We start from the raw sequence: 19,686 nt of genomic DNA, 5'->3' as shown, positions 1-19,686 counted from the left end.
CATTACCATGACATATTTGTCAGAATTAAGAAACTGACATCAGTACATTATTATTAACCAAACTCCAGACTTCATTGGAATTTCACCAATTTTTCCATTGATATCCTCTTTTCGTTCCAGAATCCAATCCCTGGTACCATTTTGCATTTGGTGGTTTTTCTCATCAGTTTGCTCTGGTCTCTGACAGTATCTCAGACTTTCCTTGTTTTCCATGAGTAGTCCCAGCCAGGTATCCTGGAAAATGTCTCCAGGTCTGCATTTTTCGATGTTTAGTTCATGATGGGATCCATGTTATGTCTAAGTTCTCGAAAGAATACCACACAGGTGAAGTGCCCTTCTTGTTATATCATATCAGGGTATAATCTCCATTTCTGAGAACACCTACTCTAGTTAATCATGGCTGAATGAAATGGAGATGGCTGGCCCCATCCAGCTTCAACACAGATGAAAGCAGATCAGGGCAGGAAATCAGGAGTGATGACAGGAGGCCAGCAGTGGAGCCCCATCCCTTCCAAACAAGCCAACGAACTCAGCGTCAACGGACAAATGTTCCGTTGCAGGCTTCTCCACCAACTCAACTTTAGAGAAGCCACTGCTTTCTGGTGTTATTTTCTTCCTCTGTACCATGTAGAAGTTGGTATTTCCAGTCCTGAATATATGTGATTCTAAAGTTTTGGAGTGGGTTTTCATGAACCAAATATTGTCCATAGCTCCATTTCATAAGAGGAATGTGCTTCAGTGCTAAGCAAGGGGCCACCAAAATGTCAGAGTTTCTGCAAAGGGAGGTGGTAGGAAGGCCAGTCTACTGCCCTAATTTGCATTTATGACACTTGTCTCCTAAAGATGTCAAGCACCTCGAAGGAAGAAAACAAATTGCAAAAACTGAGAAAATTCAACTCCTTCACTCCTCTTTCTTGCTGAAGTTCAGTATTATTCCTTCTGTTACCATGGATTGCGAAGTCAATGACATAATTTGTTTTTTACAAAATCTTTTCATGTTGACACTTTCAGCAAATCTTACCGGAAGCGAGGATGAATGGCTTGCAAAGCTGTATGTTCTAAGTTGCCAATAATTTGTACAGAGCCTGTGATTGCAAAACCACAAAAATTTCACAATAGTGGAAACCTTTCATTAAGCATCATAAATGACAGGGTGGATTTGTTTTAACTATGAGCGTAATCATGCTTATTGATTTAAGATCATAAACTGAGAGATTCTCCATGGAGGTGAGACAGGTAGGCTGCAAATCGTTGTACACAATACTTTGCCACCTCTGTGTGTTAAGTCTGACCCAGAACATTCTCCCGGTATTGGATCAGGCTCTCATCTGGTGTAATTTGCCCATGGGGATTGTATTGGCTATGAAACTAGCACCTATTAGTAGCTGTTGTAAAAAAGAAATGTTCTCTAAATCACAATTCAGTGGTGCATTTCGAATGACTGAAGCCAGGTTCCTAGGCACAGAGACAAGAAAGAATGTCAAACAGGACCTTTAATGCACGTTTGTATTTAAACATCAGACCTAACAGAAAACCCTGAGACTTTATACAATGATTGGAGCGTTGTAGGAACCTAATTAATGCATCGCATTGTCGGGTGAATGGTTGGCCAGGCACACGAGCTCTTCTGAGGGATGTGAGAGGGTTCAGGTACCGCCTAGAAAGAATGAGTGCAGTTGTAGGGATTCAGTGGCCCATCTGAAGGGGCCATGGAAAGGCAGCTTTGTCTGGCACGCTGCCTTTTCAGACCCACTTGATAATATTAGTGTCAGTTTCAAGTGGAGCGCATGCCAGATTGCAGATAGCTTGGGCTGGCATTTCAAATAGGCTAATTGTGAAACTGGAGAAGAAAATGGTCACATTCTTGCTAACGTGGCCATTCAAATGCAGTCTCTCCCCCAGAGTTCCATGGGTCTCACTCTGAGCCTTTCCCCTCGGCAGCTCCTCGATTTCCCTCTTTGCTGGGATGGCTTGGCCTTGTTAAAATGTGCCCTGTGTATTAAAATGAAATTGTCACTGCCGGGTGATGCCACATAACATGGTTTGAAACTAAGCACTGGCAGCTACAGAAAACAGACTTTTATTGCATTTATTCTTTCAGAGATGAGAGTCTCTAAAGGCTCCTGCAGACATATACTTAGTTAAATCTGAATGAAGCCAGAGTGAACACTCTACGCTGCTGTCTGGTGTTCACAGAAATGGCCCCCACTAGGCTTGGTGGGGCTGTAAACCAGTCTTAACAAAAGATGATCGTACTAGAATCCAAAAGGGAAGATATGAGGCTTTCAAACCAGGACAAAAATGTTTTAGGTGGATGGATGAGATGAAGCCACCAAGCACACACACGCTATCCCCCATCCAGTTTCAGTGTGCGTTTAGAATTCCGTGTCGTTTTAAAGACAAAAGGGGAAGGGTTTGATTTGTAGGACTCTGGCAAGCAAGCTTTAGATTCTTAACTGCCTTTTATCTAGATGAGTACCCAGAGAGCAACTGAACAGGGAGGGGGCCCTGGGGCATAAGCTTTTCATTCCATAGCTCTCCTGGAATCAAAATTCCATAAAGCAACATCTGTAGTAATTAAGGACGCACATTTCCTCTCCCATTCATGTCTCTGCTAGGAGGGAAGGTTATCTTCCCTAAGAGACAATGGATAGTGGGTCCTTTGGGAAAAGAGAAAGAGCAGAATTTGAATTCTTTTGTTCCTAGAAATGGAAGTTTCCTAGTTAAAAAAAAATTAAGGGATTTCCCTGGTGCCACAGTGGTTAAGAATCCACCTGCCAATGCAGGGGACACGGGTTCACGCGCTGGTCCAGGAAGATTTCCACAAGCCGTGGAGCAACGAAGCCCATGCGCCACAACTACTGAGCCTGTGCTCTAGAACCCGCGAGCCACAACTACTGAGCCTGCGTGCCACAACTACTGGAGCCCACATGCCACAACTACTGAAGCCCACGTGCCTAGAGTCCATGTCCCACAACAAGAAGAGCCACCGCAATGAGAAGCCCGCACACCACAACGAAGACCCAATGCAGCCAGAAGTAAATAAATAAATTTATTTTTTTTAATTAAAAAATAACAAGTTGGAAGATGTAAAAGATTCCTCTGGAAAGAAAATGTGAAGGAGTTAGCAAAATTATACTTAGCTGCTCCTCAATATTTGGAATGGGAAACAATTCATCTTATCTTTCTAATCCAAATATCCTCTGATTTGGGGGTATTTGTGATTAAGCAGTGAATAAAATGCTATTTTTGTTTTTATTTTTATTTATTAAAAGTGGGTATTATTAAGCTTAAAGAGTTTTAGCTTTGAATTTCGACACAAGAGTCACTCTTCAGATGTTCTTCAAAATAACACTAGGTAGATCCAATGGGCATCTAATAAATGAACATTAACCTATTAACGTCAGATTAGTTTCCTGTGCTTTCTTGTCATATTAGGACCAGCTATGTAATTTGTGGGATCTAGTGAAAATTAAAAATACAAGACCCCTTGTTTAAAACATATTAAGAATGTCAGGATGGTGACAGCAGAACTTTAAATCAAGTGCAAGATTTTTCTAAGCACAGGACTCTGGTACTGCATGTGTACCCCTGACATTGGTCCTGCTCTGCTTCACCATCTTATCAATACAGAAAAAATGTGCATCTTTCCCATGCTTCCTAGGAATGTACATTGGAAAATGTTTTGTTTTGAGTCATAAGGTAATTATAGCTCCCCAGATGGAACGTGCTTTTGAAACCATCTTCAAATAAAGCTACCATATGATTCTGCAATCCCACTCCTGGGCATATATCTGGAGCAAACCGTAATTTGAAAAGGTACATATATCCCAGTGTTCATAGCACTATTTACAGTAGCCAAGACATCGAAGCAACCTAAATGTCGATCGACAGATGAATGGATAAAGAAGATGTGGTATATACATACACAATGGAATATTACTCAGCCATAAAAAGGAATGAAATAGTGCCATTTGCAGCAACACAGATGGACCTAGAGATTATCATACTAACTGAAGTAAATCAGACAGAGAAAGACAAATATATGATATCACTTATATGTGGAATCTAAAAAAAAAAAATGATACAAATGAACTTATTTACAAAACAGAAAGACTTACAGACTTAGGAAACAGACTTATGGTTACCAAAGGAGAAACATGGGGGTAGGGATAAATCAGGAGCTTGGGATTGGCATACACACACTATTATATATAAAATAGGTAACCAACAAGGACCTAATGTGTAGCACAGGGAACTCTACTCAATATTTTGTAATAACCTATAAGGGAAAAGAATCTGAAAAAAAAATAGATATATATGTATGTATAACTGAATCACTTTGCTGTACACCTGAAACTAACACAACATCGTAAATCAACTATACTTCAATAAAAAAAAAAATTTCTTAACCTGGTAACTCAGATGCTCTTGCCTGCACCCCTCAGCTTATCTCCAAGAGTTTCCCTGAGTGAACCTTCCACTGGGCCACAGTGCTCTACTCACTCTACCCCATCTACAAGGACACAGCCTGCCCCCTCCCAGCCTGGCCCCTACCCTAGTTACTTCTGCAAAGGCTTTTCTGTCCTCCTGTGCCCACTTCTCAGAGTTTTCCTGGCTTCTGCAATTCCTCTCACATTTGAATTCCTCTCGGTGTAATAAATATATAACTTATTTGGCATTTGCTTATATATATATTTTTTTTCCTTTTCTTTTTTTCTCTGCATGTAATATGAATATGAAAACACACATAAAATTTGGATGTAAGAAAGTTTTACAAATTGTGTCAAAGGGCTCCATTCCAAGAAAGTTCATATTAATAACAGAGCAGAAAATCCAAAATTATACACTTTGCCTTTTAGACAAAAAATTTCACACATTTCATACACATTCTTTTATATGTATGTGTGCCATTTCTTAAGCCCGTTTTTCCTCTAGTGTACCGTTTGTGGGAATTAATTTCTTTTGATCACAGTTGACCCTTTAATTTTTATCTTCCACACTCTTTTACAAAATAATAAAGTCCAGATATAGTTACTATTTAGAAAATGTTGCTGATACTGTTCTACTTAGGGGAGAGCAACACTGCTAATGTTGACAGTATGATGCTATGGCCCCGAATGTTATTCATTAGCTTGTATCTGAGATGCCAAAACTTGGCACAAGAAACCCAGTCTAGGAATATTGATACCTAGTTCGAAAAAATAGAAGATTGTCTGAGATTGAAAATTAAGAAAGTTCAGGACCTGAGGTTTGTGTATATATGTTCTCCTCCCACATTTGGGACCCCAAATAACTCCCTTTTATCTCTCACCCAGTGGGTTTTCAATAAAGCCGTCATGATGCTGCTGACAACACCACTGCGTGAATCTCCTGTAGGCCGCCAGTTGTTTAAACGCAATGCATCCCCTCCCCTTGTTTTGTGGAGACCCTTGAGGTACAGCTTAGTAGTTCCTGTGCAGGTTGGTGTCACCCAGGCCTCAGGTAAAAGCCCGCCTCCGCCACTTAACTGCCAAGGTGGTTCATGTCACTAAGCCTTGCTGCCCTCACTAGTGTGAAAGGCAATAACGAGACCTGCCTCTCCGGTTTGCTAACTCAGACATTCAACACACATTTATTGAGCACTTTCAAGTGCCAAGCATTGCTGTATGGATTAAGTAAGATAATGCCTCAGGATTACGTCTGGGTGATGACTCTGCACAGCGCCGTCCACGGTGGCAACATTTAGTAGAGTAAGTGATGCTCTTAGTAGTGATGGGTTTGTGATGTTCTATCCACCTGGTCATGGTGGTCATGGCAACAGTTGGCGGTTCTGGTAAAATTCTGAAATCAAGCTTTTCTATGGTTTTCTTAATTTCCTTTTCTTTTTAATTTATTTTTCCTGGATATGTACAACTTCATGAAAGCATATGATCCCCTGTTTACTTCTTTTCCCAGAATGGAGTCTACTGAAAAATGTGAAGTGGTGATTCAACATTTTAATGGAAAATATCTGAAAACACCACCAGGCATCCCAGGTAAGAAATACCATAAAGTAATCATTAAATAATATCTAGGCTCATTGCTGTTATCAGAATGAGTATATAGGAAAGCCCATGGTTGGCCACTGGGAGGGAAATTTTTGCCTTTAAAAATATATATTTTTTAATACTATGTAACAACGCATCTTTCTCAAAACTACCAAAAGTTTCTTGGTGATTGTTCTTTGGCCTGTCTTTTGAATCTCTGCTGCTAATTCCCTAAAGTGAATTAGAAGAAAAACATAGCAAAGAATAGGTTAAAATGCACTCGAAGTGAAGAAAGTTTGTGACTCCTATCATTAATATTGGTATCCTGATTTCTAATTTGTAACATACCTAAACGGTGATATATTATAAATAAAATGACAGTGGCATCCATAGATTGAGGCCAGTTGACAGACGTTTCTTACCAGTCCATGACAAGAAGAGTACAGAAAAGGAGAGTAAGCATTTAGAAACTTTTATAGCAATATGACATTATCATGAAATCTTAGTGCATAACTTCATATTTTACAAAAATATCAAATGCACATTGAATTTATTTTAAGCTGTCCATGCATCAGAGATAGTCTAGGAAGCGCCAATCTAGGCTACCTCAGGGCATTTCACATTTCCAAAGGCAAAATTCTTAAGATTTGACACGCGTTATAAGATGGTATAACTTTATGCTATTAAGAATTATAGTCAATGTAAAAGAATTGACTACATCACATGTATCAGGATATGAGCTAGAAATACCTCAACATGATATTAATTTGGAAGTAGTATATATGAAAAGTATTGAATATTAAGTGAATAAATTAAAAAATATATCTTACTCATATGTCAATAAAACTGGAAGAAAAAATATATCTTACTCATGCATAAAAATATTAAAGGTTGAGTGAAGTTCTAAAAAAATTTATAACAAATAGATAAGGAAATATCTGACTATACACGTTGGTTTATTTGTTGCTTTTCGATTTTCCGTGATTCTCAGGAGAAAATATGTGAAATTCTTCAGTCTTACAATATTTTTCCTTTTGATGATTTTAAGCTGCCTCTCTGTAGTGTCTGCTACATGAAGTATCTACTATTTAAAACCCATGGCTAAAGAGTTCAGGGGTTGAGCATTTTGGTTCCTTAAAGTATATTGAGGTTATATAGAAAAGGAAGTCTGAACAAAAAGAGAAATATTTTTGTGGGGGGATCAGGTTCCTTTTATGACTCACTCAGTTTTGGGAGGATGTTGGGAAAGGAGAAAGGCCCTTCAGACTGACACTTGGATGATCTGGAAAATCCCAAAGTAGGGCCCCCGGTTAATCACGAGCGGCAGTGAAGTTGTACCTCAATTTGGTTAGTTTCCATGTGTGACATTCCCTTGAGAACCGGCTGCATTATGATCCAATTGGAGACATATGGTGTTGTTGAGAAAAGAGTTAGCAGTTTTCATCTCAGCATGTCAGCTGCCCTTGCATTTTAAGAGAAATACTTTTTTTTTTCTCTTAGCATAAAGGACATTTTAAGACACTCTGCTCAGACCCATCACTGAGTAAAGGAATTGCATTGTTAAAGGATTTTCCCCTTATTCATCTTATTTTAATCCAACAGATGGCCACCTATATAGAAGGCATTCAAACTAGACGTGAATTACATGGTTATGAACAAAATAGGTGGAAATTATTGTTGATTGAAGTTTTAATACAAGTCTCAGTTTTTTATGATTCTTCCTTTTTGGAAAAAGACAGTGAAATCCTTCTTGACCTGATTGATTTGAAATTGTTTTAGGTTAACCCATAGAACATACAGCTGACTAATAGAATTTAATGCTAAGGACAAATAAAGTTACTACAAGTCCCCCAAAGATCTGAGCATCCTTCCTTGAATAAGAAGGCTGTGATATCAACCTATCTAATATCATAGCTACAACCCAGTGAGAACATTGTGAATAGCAAGAACTTAGTTATGGGTTTCTCTCTCACTTTTATCTCGTGGGACCATGAGAGGCAGAATAATTACACTCAGTTAAAAACTCTTAAGAGATACAACTTTATGCTTCTGAGATTAGCCTTCAACATAATTAAATTGAATATACAATATCGGTCATCGTCAATACTTGAATTTGCTTGTTTATGCTTACTTTGGAAGTCAAATAGAGTTTAATAAAGGCTTCAAATGCTAACCGAAGACATAATTTTTTTAGTGAAGTATAGTGGATTTACAATGTTATATTAGTTCAGGTGTACAGCAAAGTGATTCAGTTATATATATTCTTTTACATATATATATATTCATACATATTTATATTCTTTTCAGATTCTTTCTCCTTATAGGTTATTACAAAATATTGAGTACAGTTCCCTGTGTTATACAGTAGGTCCTTGTTGGTTATCTATTTTATATATAGATAAAAACATATAGATATACCATGTAGTGTGTATATGTTAATCTAACTTCTAATTTATCCCTCCCCCTTCCCCTTTGATAGCCATAAGTTTGTTTTCTATGTCTGTGAGTCTGTTTCTGTTTTGTAAATAAGTTCATTTATATCATTTTTTTTAGATTCCACATATAAATGATATCATATTATATTTGTCTTTCTCGCTGGCTTACTTCACTTAGTATGATCATCTCTAGGTCCATCCATGTTGCTGCAGATGGCATTATTTCATCCTTTTTTATGGCTGAGTAGTATTCCATTGTATATACGTACCACATCTTCTTTATCCATTCATCTTTCAATGGATATTTAGGTTGTATCCAGAGAAAACCATAATTCAAAAAGACACATGCACCCCAACATTCATTGCAGCACTGTTTACAATAGCCAGGACATGGAAGCAACCTAAAGATACATAATCTTTGATATTTAAATTTGGTGTGGAATAAAATGACATAATGCAAGAGGCTGGTATTTTGGAAATCACTGAAGTAAAATGACTGCTGGGTTCATTTACTCCGTCACAACAGGGATAATTAAACTTGCATGCATGCTGTTTGCCTTTCTTGGTCCTCATTGCTTATTTCTTGTAGATGGTTGAAGTCTTATTTTCAGAAACTCATACCTTAATTCTATTTTCTGTTCCATCTTGAGGCATGTGAGTAGGATGTCACAATGAGCCCTGATATCTAGTGAATCCTTTGATATTTTCAAAAGAAGTGATGAATTCCTAACTTTTTAAATACTAATGTAGCTTTAGAGAGATGGTCCTTGCTTGTGGGTGCTAATTAAAATCATCTATAATTGATCTGACCACTTGCAATTAAAATAGAACTTTAAAAAATTGTAAAAACCTCAGTGTTTCACTTTATCAAGATTTGGCATTTTGAATTCAGAAATTTGTGGGTTTTTAGAGCAGCACATGGATGGTTTCAATGCAGTGCTTTAAGGTTGTGTGAACGAGAGACCCACAAGGATCCAAAAATGACCTAAGATCTTTCAGACCCTAAGACAGCTGTGGAAAAGAGTGAGCCTTGCTTCTAACCTCCCTCTAAGCAAGCAGAGAGAAATCAGTACCATATTCACATCCCTTCCTTCTTCATTAGAGATAACTTGGGGAAATGTGCCATTTTTGTTCTGTCACTCTTGACAGTGATTCCTCTTAAAGTAAATGCAAAGTTCATTATTTTCCTGAGATGATGATCTAGTTTCCAAATCCCATCCTGTGTCATTTCTATAGAAGAACAAGATAAAAATCTACATCAACCCAAAACTCTGACATTGATCAGGCTTTCTCTCTCTGAGTTCCTCCAATTTGTTCATAACAGATTTAATTTTAATGAATACATCATGGATTGTTAATGCCTATTATAGCCTCCCAGAACTAGCTCTGTTCACTTTGAATTATAACGTTGTCCCCAGATTTTGGCTACCTGGATCATTGAAACTAGATATACATCAAAAAAAATCTAATTATTCGAATTCTGGTATGTGAGGTACAGGAAATTAACTAAGACCATGTGGCCGTGTTGCTACCAGCAGGTGGGAAGCAGCGGCCAAAGACATGTTAAATAGCGTCAGTCATGTCATTGCTCTGCAGAAAGGGATCATCCGGTATTTTCTCCCTCCCCTAGAGGGAAAAGAAAACACTGTTCCATAAATGTCGCATGTCGTACATATTGATCTTGATGTTTTCTGGACAAAATGAAGCATCATTAGTTGCTTGCTTGCTTGACCCCAGACATTTCTTTGTTCCAAAACAAATTGCACAGCAACTTGTGCAGCCCCAAAGCGTTCCATTTTAAAACCTCTAACAGAAAGGGTAAGTTCCTGGGCACTTCAGGGATCTGTAGGGCATGAACTAGAAAAGCTCACGTTCAAAGAGCCCGGGAGCACCACGTGGAAAGGCTTCGGCATCTAAGAACATGTATTGACGAGCAGAACATTCAGACTGCTTTGAGGAAAAAGAAATCACGTTTTGCTCTTAAACTAGGCTTTTGCCTGTAAGCACACGTTCTTATCAGTGGAGCAGTCTTTTCAGAAGACAATGGAATAACCCACTTTTAGTATGATTTTATTACTCTTTGGATAATTATATCTAATCCCAGTTGAACTCCAAGAAGTAGGGAAGGGTTGAGAGAGACCTCACCCTATTTGGGGATCTTTTCAATTTTAGCAAATCTTCTGATCAACAGAAATTTGGACAGATGAATCATGTTTTCCTAATCAGTAAAATAAACTATGTACCTTCTTGATCCTTTTTTTTTTTTTAATTCATTTTTGGCTGTGTTGGGTCTTTGTTGCTGTGCGTGGTCTTTCTCTAGTTGTGGTGAGCAGGGGCTACTCTTCATTGTGGTACGCAGGCTTCTCATTGCGGTAGCTTCTCTTGTTGAGGAGCACAGGCTCTAGGTGCGTGGGCTTCAGTAGTTATGGCTCACGGGCTCTAGAATGCAGGCTCAGTAGTTGTGCCGCAAGGGCTTAGTTGCTCTGCAGAGTGTGGGATCTTCCCGGACCAGGGCTCAAACCCGTGTCCCCTGCACTGGCTGGCGGATTCTTAACCACTGCGCCACCAGGGAAGTCCCTGATCCTTTGATATATAATTTTACGATTGTATGTTTATGTAAATAAAAACTGTGTAGGACTTTGGATGTGTATGTGTATTTAGGGGAGCATTCAAGGAAAAATATTTACAGTCTGATAATTTTTTAAAGAAAATGGAAAAAATTAATGTTGTTTGCATAAATTTCAAACTTCCCTCAGAGTAATGTATCAACAATGTACTAAAATGAAATTTAGATTACAATTCTGAATATTTGAGGAACAGACACATTTTTATCAGGGAAAATGTTGCCAACTCTCACAAGCAGTGTTTCCTCAGTGGTACCAGTCTGATAAGTCACAAATGCAACTATAGTTGAGTAAAAGGCAGCAAATAGAAAAGTATTATCGTGTACAGTTCAGTAAAAATATATCTCTGATTCTACTCACGAGAAGCACTGCCTAACTCTGAGTTTTTCTTCTTTGTGAAACTAAAGCATCATTTGCATAATAAACTTTGCAAATACCTTGATCCCCAACTGGGCGTTGCCTTAGATTTCTCGTTAGTAAGAGGATTTTTGCAGTACTTAGGAGGTACTTTCTGTTGAGCTCTTCATCTTTAATGTTAGTGATGCTTTCTAGATTATTTCTATCTACCAAACACATAGTTGGTTGCTTCATGGTGAAACACTGCTGGAGTATTATTAGTGAATTTCACAGAGCAAACTGACCACTTCATAGCCAATAGAGTCTTAGAGGCTGTGAAGTCTATGTTCTTGGCCAATCATTTCTCAGCCTTTCTATGGAGCCATACCTGATACGGTGAAGGTAGTGACAGAGATTATTACATTTTGAAATCTGGATAGTGAGAGGCCAGATAGAGAGGGTACAGGGGATCATCTTCAGGAGATTAAACATGATTGGAATGGGTTTTGAGTCCTGTGCTATAGCCCTCCTCTGCCTGTGATAACAGCTGAGGAAGAGGGGTGCATCCAGGAAGCATCCCACATCAAGCATCCAGCAAATCTCTCCACTGTTGTAATTCAGGGAAAATCTATAAAATCTAAAAATCTATAAAACCTCACTCAACCTGATATGGGTTTTCTGCAAAGTTTGGGGGAGTTATCACTCCCTAGTACAACTCTCAATCAATGGGAAATGAGAGTCAGCAGATTCTAGGAGTTTCCCACAATGGTAACAAGCTCAGTGAGGCACCTTTTATTGGCTTTTCTTTCTTCCCTGACTTTCTTTTCCTTTCCTATTATGTTTCTGCTTCCTGGCCTCAGCTCCCAATTAAACTATTTTGTTCCAGGCTCTGATTTGGGGGAACTCAAATTAAGGAGGGTGATCCAGCAATTGTGGTAGAGAATTATGTTTTGATTTAAAACTTCTGGCCATAGAGGAAGAAGGGAGATACAGCTTAAGTAGTGAAGTGAATTTCATTGACCAAATATATTGTTTTCATTACTTTATTTTAAAAATTTATAGTAGCATTTATGAACCATGTATTAGGGATGATAAAGGTGAATATTAGTGATCCTATACAGATGGTAGTCGGAGTTTAAATTTAGCAAGAGAGATGTGTAAGACAATGAGGATGAAGTGCCACCATGACGTGGCTGACCTTTGAAAAACTGCAGACATGAAGAGGTGGTCATTGATGCAAATGGGGAGAGAATGAGGGCCCAGGAAATAGTCATAATGCCAGCAAAGTGAAGGTGAGGGGTGGGCATAGAAAATCATGACACAGAGAAAAGAATTTGTGAGATTTTGGTCTTGGATAAAGGTAGAGTGGTGGCCGTTGATAATGGGTCCAGTGTGGGAACATCTGGAGTTGATGGAAGTGAAATGATCTTTAGTTGAACAACTTGGTCTTCTGATTAGTATGTTGGGAGGGTTTTCAACAATGTTGTAGATTTCCTCACTAACCTTCACTCTTCCCTTGATCTTCCCTAAAGTTCTAATCTTCATAGGAGAAGGTTAGGGAGGGTGAAGAGTGATTTTTTGTTTATGTATTTGATTCTGAGTTTTCTGAACCAGGGTTTTGTTTAGTTGTTTTATTTGTTTTTATTATTGTTGTTGCTTCAAGTGCTATTGTTTAGCTCAGTGTAGATTCTCAGTAAATGTTCTTTGAAGTTGATGCACAATTCCATGAACTGAATAACCCTCATACTTATATTTGTTTTTAATGGAATTCCTGAGGATGTATGGGGGATGCCCACCTTCTGTGTCATCAACAAACTTGGAGGAAAACATTGAGAGAAATCTTTAAATCTTTTCTTAATTTCTCACAAAAATTCTCTACAACACATTTGTATATCTAAATATACAGAGAGAGAGAGCTACATATTCACAAGAAAAAGAAACTTAATTTGATTGAGAAAGATTCTAGTTGCTTTTTAAAAAGCCTCATTTTCCAGGACTGCTTTCCAAGGTGTTATGCTGGTAATCAAATTGTTATTTCTTTAAAGAACTCATTCTTGAATGGGACAATGATGAATTCTGCTTTCCGGCACAGAAAATAATATTGCCTGATTTATGTTGAAATAATGTCTAGATCTTAACTTCTTGCCACTGGATCTAGTTAGGCACTATTACTATGCTGTACTTTTTTTTTTTTCTTTTTTCACATAAAAATGTGACTATCTTGAGAATAAACAGAAAAGAGAGTTTCTTGGTCTATGCTTTTATTCCTTTTGGCATAAAGTCACTTCTCTCTGCCTATAGGAAGTACTGCATTGGCTTATTATTCCTATTATAATATTATATATAATACAATATGTAGTGTTTAATCAATATGATATGGACAATATGTTTTGCTGGTCATATATTTTCTATAATTATGTATAAGCACCAGTGAATAGTAGCAGAATTTGTCTAGAGTCTGCACTTGGCTCCAGAATCTGATTTTTTTTAATCAAAATTTCATGGAACTGAGAAGAGGGATGAAGAGGTTTTCTATACATCTCCAGAATCACGAACCATCTTCGTCTATTTTTATGTAAAATAAAAACTCCATTCAGGTCTTCAAAAATTTTCTGCATTGAAGATTTCACAGTAAAGACTTACAAGGGAATTCCCTGGCGGTCCAGTGGTTAGGACTTTGCGCTTCGACTGAAGGGCACCCCGGTTCCATCCCTAGTTGGGGAACTAGAATATCACATGCCGCACAGCGCAGCCAAAAAAAAAACTTACAAAATAAATTACAAAGCCTTAATTTTATTCCTAAAATGATGTTGGGCTTTGCCTTCTGTCAGCATTGCTAATGAGTAGTTAAACCATGAGTGTCTGTCCGAATGAGTCCTATTAGCAAGCAAAGAGGTTTGAGTAGCTTAAGACCAATTAAGACACAAGCCACAGAAACCAAGCTCTGAATAATTAAGTGCTTAGTGCATTTCCACATCTAGAGATTCACTTAATAGGATTGATTTAAAAATACATTCTAACCAATTTTTGGATAAATTGATAGTAGCCTGAATTAAATTCTCACCACTCTCTGCTCGTAACTATCAAGAAGCCTGCCATGTACACAGCTCACTATTTATGATCTAATTTTTTAGAATGAAAAGTCTGCAAAGTTTAAGAAAATATTTTAAGAGGAATATAAATGAAAACGCTCATTGAGAGCTCTGAACCAGCCATCATTTATCTTATAACTGTTTCCTCTGATTTCTTACCTCTTTAAGCCTATGAATGATGAATCAATTAGTTTATTTATTATTTTAGTCATTTTTCATTACAGAAGAAGAAATCTTTCAAAGGATATTGGCATGTTTTTGATCTTTTTTTAGAATTCATATATTTCAAAGACATATTTATCCAATTAGATTGTATATTTTTCTAAGAAAAAACTTTAATGTTTATCTTTCCCTTTTCCTCAAACAACTCATAAACTATTTGAATGTAAAGACTGCACCTTGGTGTTCATGTCTCAAGCATCTAACCCAATGCCTGTCACAGAAGAGTACCAATAATTATTTGTTAAATGAGTCAATATCTACTTGTGATAGGCAGAATCATGCCCTTCCTCCCCCAAAGAACTCTAAGACCTAATCCCCATTCCCTGTGAATATGGCAAAGGAATTAAGGTTGCAGATGGAATTAAGGTTGCTAATAAACTGACCTGAAAGTAGGGAAATTATTCTGAGTGGGCCCAGTGTAATCACAGGGGTCCTTAAAAGTGGAGGAGGGGACAGGACAGGAGCTCAGAGGGATGCAATAGAAGAACTTGAGCCACCACTGCTGGCCTTAAAGATGAAGCAATGTGGGCAGCTAGCCTCTGGAATATGAAAAAAACAAGAAATTGGATTCTCCCCTAAAACCTCCAGGAAGGAACTCAGCCCTGTTGACACCATGATTTTATCCCAGTGGAATGTGTGTCAAACTTCTGACCTACAGTAGTATAAAGTAGTGAATTTGTATTATTATATACCCCCATGTTTTTTGTTAATTTGTTATAGCAGTAACATAAAACTAATAGACTAGTATAGAACTCATTTCAACTGAATATCGTCCAAACTGTTTCTAAATTACGTTATAAACAGCCTCTGGAGAAATTTCTTAGTTTCTCGTATTTTTAACTTTCTTTGTATTATTTGGTGGCTTGTATGTCAAATAGGAAAAACTATCCTGTTAATTATTTTGACTTTAGAGTTTCTTTATACCTTCTCATAAAGATATATTAGAATGGAAGACTGTTAAACATCCAAAAAGAGAGTCTTTGGAGATGGATGATAAGGTATCAGAGAACATTTTCCTTTTTTATTGAAGTATAGTTGATTTACAATGTTGTGCTAATTTCTGCTGTACAGGAAAACAACTGAGTTATACACATATATACATTCTCTTTTATATTCTTTTCCATTATGGCTTATCCCAGGAGATTGGATATAGTTCCCTGTGCTATAGTAGGACCTTGTTGTTTATCCATCCTAGTATAATAATTTGCATCTGCTAACTCCAAATTCCCACTCCATCCCTCTCCTCACCCCCTCCCCCTTGGCAGCCACAAGTCTGTCCTCTATATCCACGAGTCTGTTTCCATTTTGTAGATAGGTTCATTTGTGTCATATTTTAGATTCCACATATAAGTGGTATCATATGGTATTTGTCTTTCTCTTTCTGACTTACTTCACTTAGTATGATAATCTCTAGTTACATCCGTGTTGCTGCAGATGGCATTATTTCGTTCTTTTTCATGGCTGAGTAGTATTCCATTGTATATATGTACCACATCTTCTTTGTCCATTCATCTGTCAGTGGACATTTAGGTTGTTTCCATGTCTTGGCCATTGTGAATGGTGCTGCTGTGAACATAGGGGTGCAGGTATAGAGAACGTTATTTTTGACCTAAAGAAAGCAAATATCATTTCAAACCATTTGTTTCCTTAAAATGTGCCAGGAAAAGTATACCACTGTAATCTAAATTCATGCAAATATGTACCTCTTAACTCTCAACCCTAATATTTGCTTTCAGTAATTGCTGTTATTAAAAAAAAATCATTAGGGTTTAGAAGAGCTCAAAGAGGTTATAAAGCTGATATCAGCCTTGAGTTTTAGGTGATTATATCTAAAGCATATATGATGCCCCATTCTGGCTCACTGTCCCATGAAATGAAGAGTGCCCTAAAGCTCTGAATAGGTGAGTCCTATAGGGAAGCTTAGTTTTGAGACATAAGTAGAAGTTCAGGGAGATAATTATCAATATTTATTAAGTGTTAACACGATATACAATTGGCCCTTGAGCAACCCCCAGGGTTGGGGCACTAACCCTTCTTGCAGTTGAAAGTCCTTGTATAACTTATAGTTTGTTCTCTGCATATGTAGTTCCTCCACATCTGCAGTCCTACATCCATGGATTCAATCAACCTCGGATTGTGTAGTACTACAGTGTTTCAATTTACTATTGAAAAAATTCCAAGTATAAGTGGACCTGCCCAGTTCAAACCTGTGTTATTCAAGGATCAACTGTATATTCTTATTATTCAAGTGCTTAAATTTGTACTGATTTAAGTGCTTCTTATTATTCACAGGATTAAAATACTTTCAGGGAATTTACAAAAATATATCTCATACTATCTCCACAGCTTCCCTGACTTACCTGGACATATACATACTAGACACACGCTAAGTAAAGTAGCAATTGTTGATAGTTATCAGGCTTCTCTGCAAAAAAAGCAAGGACAGTTTCACTATTGATAAGACCTTTGTAGTGGTGGATAGAATTGCAATCCTGTGTAATGTGAGTGAGTAGGTTACTGGTGGGTAGCACGATTTAGCTGATCCCACTGTGTCTTGATAAAGGTACATCCCAAAGAATCAAAATTGTACCAATATAAAAGATAATGGAGTTTTAATACAAGCATTCCTAACAAAGCACAAAAGCATAGAAATCAAATATTGAAACTATTTTTTATGAGCAATAACTTTTAAGATGGTGTGGTGTATTTGAACCAAATGGTGGTCCAGAGACCTGTGGGGTCCCTGAGATTCTTTCCCTTTCTGGTGGTCTGCAAGGTCAACATATTTTCATAATACTGGCATATTGTTTGCCTTTTTCACTCTGATTCTCTCATGAGCATAGAGTTGAGTTTCCCAGAGGCTACGTGATGTATGATATGGCAACAGATTGAATGCAGAAGCAGATATTAGAATCCAGCTGTCTTCCATTAAGCCCAAAATTACAGAGGTTTGCACAAATATAAAACAAGGCCACTCTTGTGTTTATTTATTTTGTTTTTGAATATTTTTTATAAAAATATATCACTTGTGGTATCATGTGATTTTTAAAAATTTTTTATTGGAGTATAGTTGATTTACAATGTTGTATCAGTTTCAGGTGTACAGCAAAGTGAATCAGTTATACATATACCTATATCCACTCTTTTTTTAGATTCTTTTCCTATATAGGCCATTACAGAGTATTGAGTAGAGTTCCCTGTGCTATACTTGTATACTTGTTAGTTATCTTAGGTCCTTATTAGTTATCTATTTTATATAGTAGTGTGTATATGTCAGTCCCAATCTCCCAATTTATCCCTGCCCCCCCTTACCCCCTGTTAACCATAAGTTTGTTTTCTACGTCTGTATTTTAAAATAAATTAATAAGGAAATATCTAAAGTTCTGGGTTTTTTAATGGTAAATATAAATAGATTTAACCTATGTAAGCAAAAGCTCTTTGGAGGGCTTCCCTGGTGGGGCAGTGGTTGAGAATCCGCCTGCCGATGCAGGGGACACGGGTTTGTGCTCCGGTCGGGGAAGATCCCACAAGCCGTGGAGTGGCTAGGCCCGTGAGCCATGGCCACTGAGCCTGCAGGTCTGGAGCCTGTGCTCCACAATGGGAGAGGCCGCAACAGTGAGAGGCCCGCGTACTGCAAAAAATAATAATAATAATTTTTTAAAAAGCTCTTTGGAGTCTTTAATAATTGTTAAGAGTGTAAAGAGGTCCTGAAGCAAATATATAAACAATCAACAAACAAAACTTAACAACTTTGAATGTCCCTGATATAGAGTGAAGCTCAAGATTCAAGTCCTTTCATCTTCTCAGAATTAGAAAAGACTAAGGAAGATAGCAATGATAAAGATGAAGTTTAAAATAATCCTCTCATCTTTCTAATCTTATGTGGAAAAACTGGATGTGTTCTGGAACACTATTTTAAGTGGAATGATTAGGAAATACACTTCTATTAAATGAGTTACACTATTACTTTTTGGAAGCAAGCATACAGATTCCTTAATTTATAGTGAGTCTTTTGTTTTTCAAATGCAGAGGCAATGGTTATGCTTCTAAACATATGCTTCATCATTTTATTAGCAAATAGTATATTGTTTGACCGAGTACATGAATGTTTTGTTGGAACAATGTGCATACACAGCATGTGTGGTGTGCACGGTTATGGGAATGGAAGTGTGTGATATGTGAGTGGCACATGAGTCTGTCAGAACTTAGGGAGAGTTTAAGGATAATATTTAAGAGCCAGAAGGCTAACCACAGATATGACATAGGAGTTCTGTTATCATCTTAAGGACTGCTAATTTCACATAGTGCTTGTCTTCCAGCTGGACTGTACTTTGGAGTTCTACCCACCATGTGGGATGCATCTTACAGACTTCCAGGTTTGCTAGTTGAAGTAAATAATAGCAGTAGTATAATAACAGTAACACATAACTAATTGAACACTGTATACTTTTAGTTTTCACATAATTTTTTTTTAATTTTCAGAAATGGTAGTCTCCTGTTCCAGAGTCCCAAAATCATGATTCTTTTTTTTTTTTTTTTTTTTTTTTTTTTTTTTTTGTTTGTTTTGTTTATTTCGGTACGCGGGCCTCTCACTGTTGTGGCCTCTCCCGTTGCGGAGCACAGGCTCCAGACGCGCAGGCTCAGCGGCCATGGCTCACAGGCCCAGCCGCTCTGCGGTATGTGGGATCTTCCACGGACCGGGGCACGAACCCGTGTCCCCTGCATCGGCAGGCGGACTCTCAACCACTGCGCCACCAGGGAAGCCCCCCAAAATCATGATTCTTTTAAGCTTACTGCCTCTTAACCTAATATAAAAGATCTCTAAGGAAAGTAGTTACCTAGTCATCTTTAGTAATTGGTTATCATTTTAACCCAATGAATTCATGTAAGAGATAAAAGAATGTTAGATACAATTTCTCCTGTAATTTATTTTGAAAAGACCCAACTTAATATTTGTTGACATCCTTTG

General features: G+C 37.6%; 1 protein-coding gene across 7 annotated transcripts in view; it reads left to right on the top strand.

Annotated features, from left to right (window-relative positions):
- The window catches only part of RBMS3 (RNA binding motif single stranded interacting protein 3), a 738,234-nt gene that overhangs the window by 501,724 nt on the left and 216,824 nt on the right, over window positions 1-19,686 (top strand). For all 7 annotated transcript variants that reach the window (XM_032649773.1, XM_032649775.1, XM_032649779.1 and 4 more), the window contains exon 6: window positions 5,938-6,017. In XM_032649773.1, the coding sequence (XP_032505664.1) occupies window positions 5,938-6,017 (80 nt within the window). The remainder of the gene's footprint in view (window positions 1-5,937; window positions 6,018-19,686) is intronic.

Source organism: Phocoena sinus, chromosome 11, assembly GCF_008692025.1.
Source record: "Phocoena sinus isolate mPhoSin1 chromosome 11, mPhoSin1.pri, whole genome shotgun sequence".
NCBI classification, from domain to species: Eukaryota; Metazoa; Chordata; class Mammalia; order Artiodactyla; family Phocoenidae; genus Phocoena; species Phocoena sinus.
The sequence above is the reverse complement of the archived record's forward strand: the minus strand, read 5'-3'. Positions and strand labels throughout refer to the sequence as shown.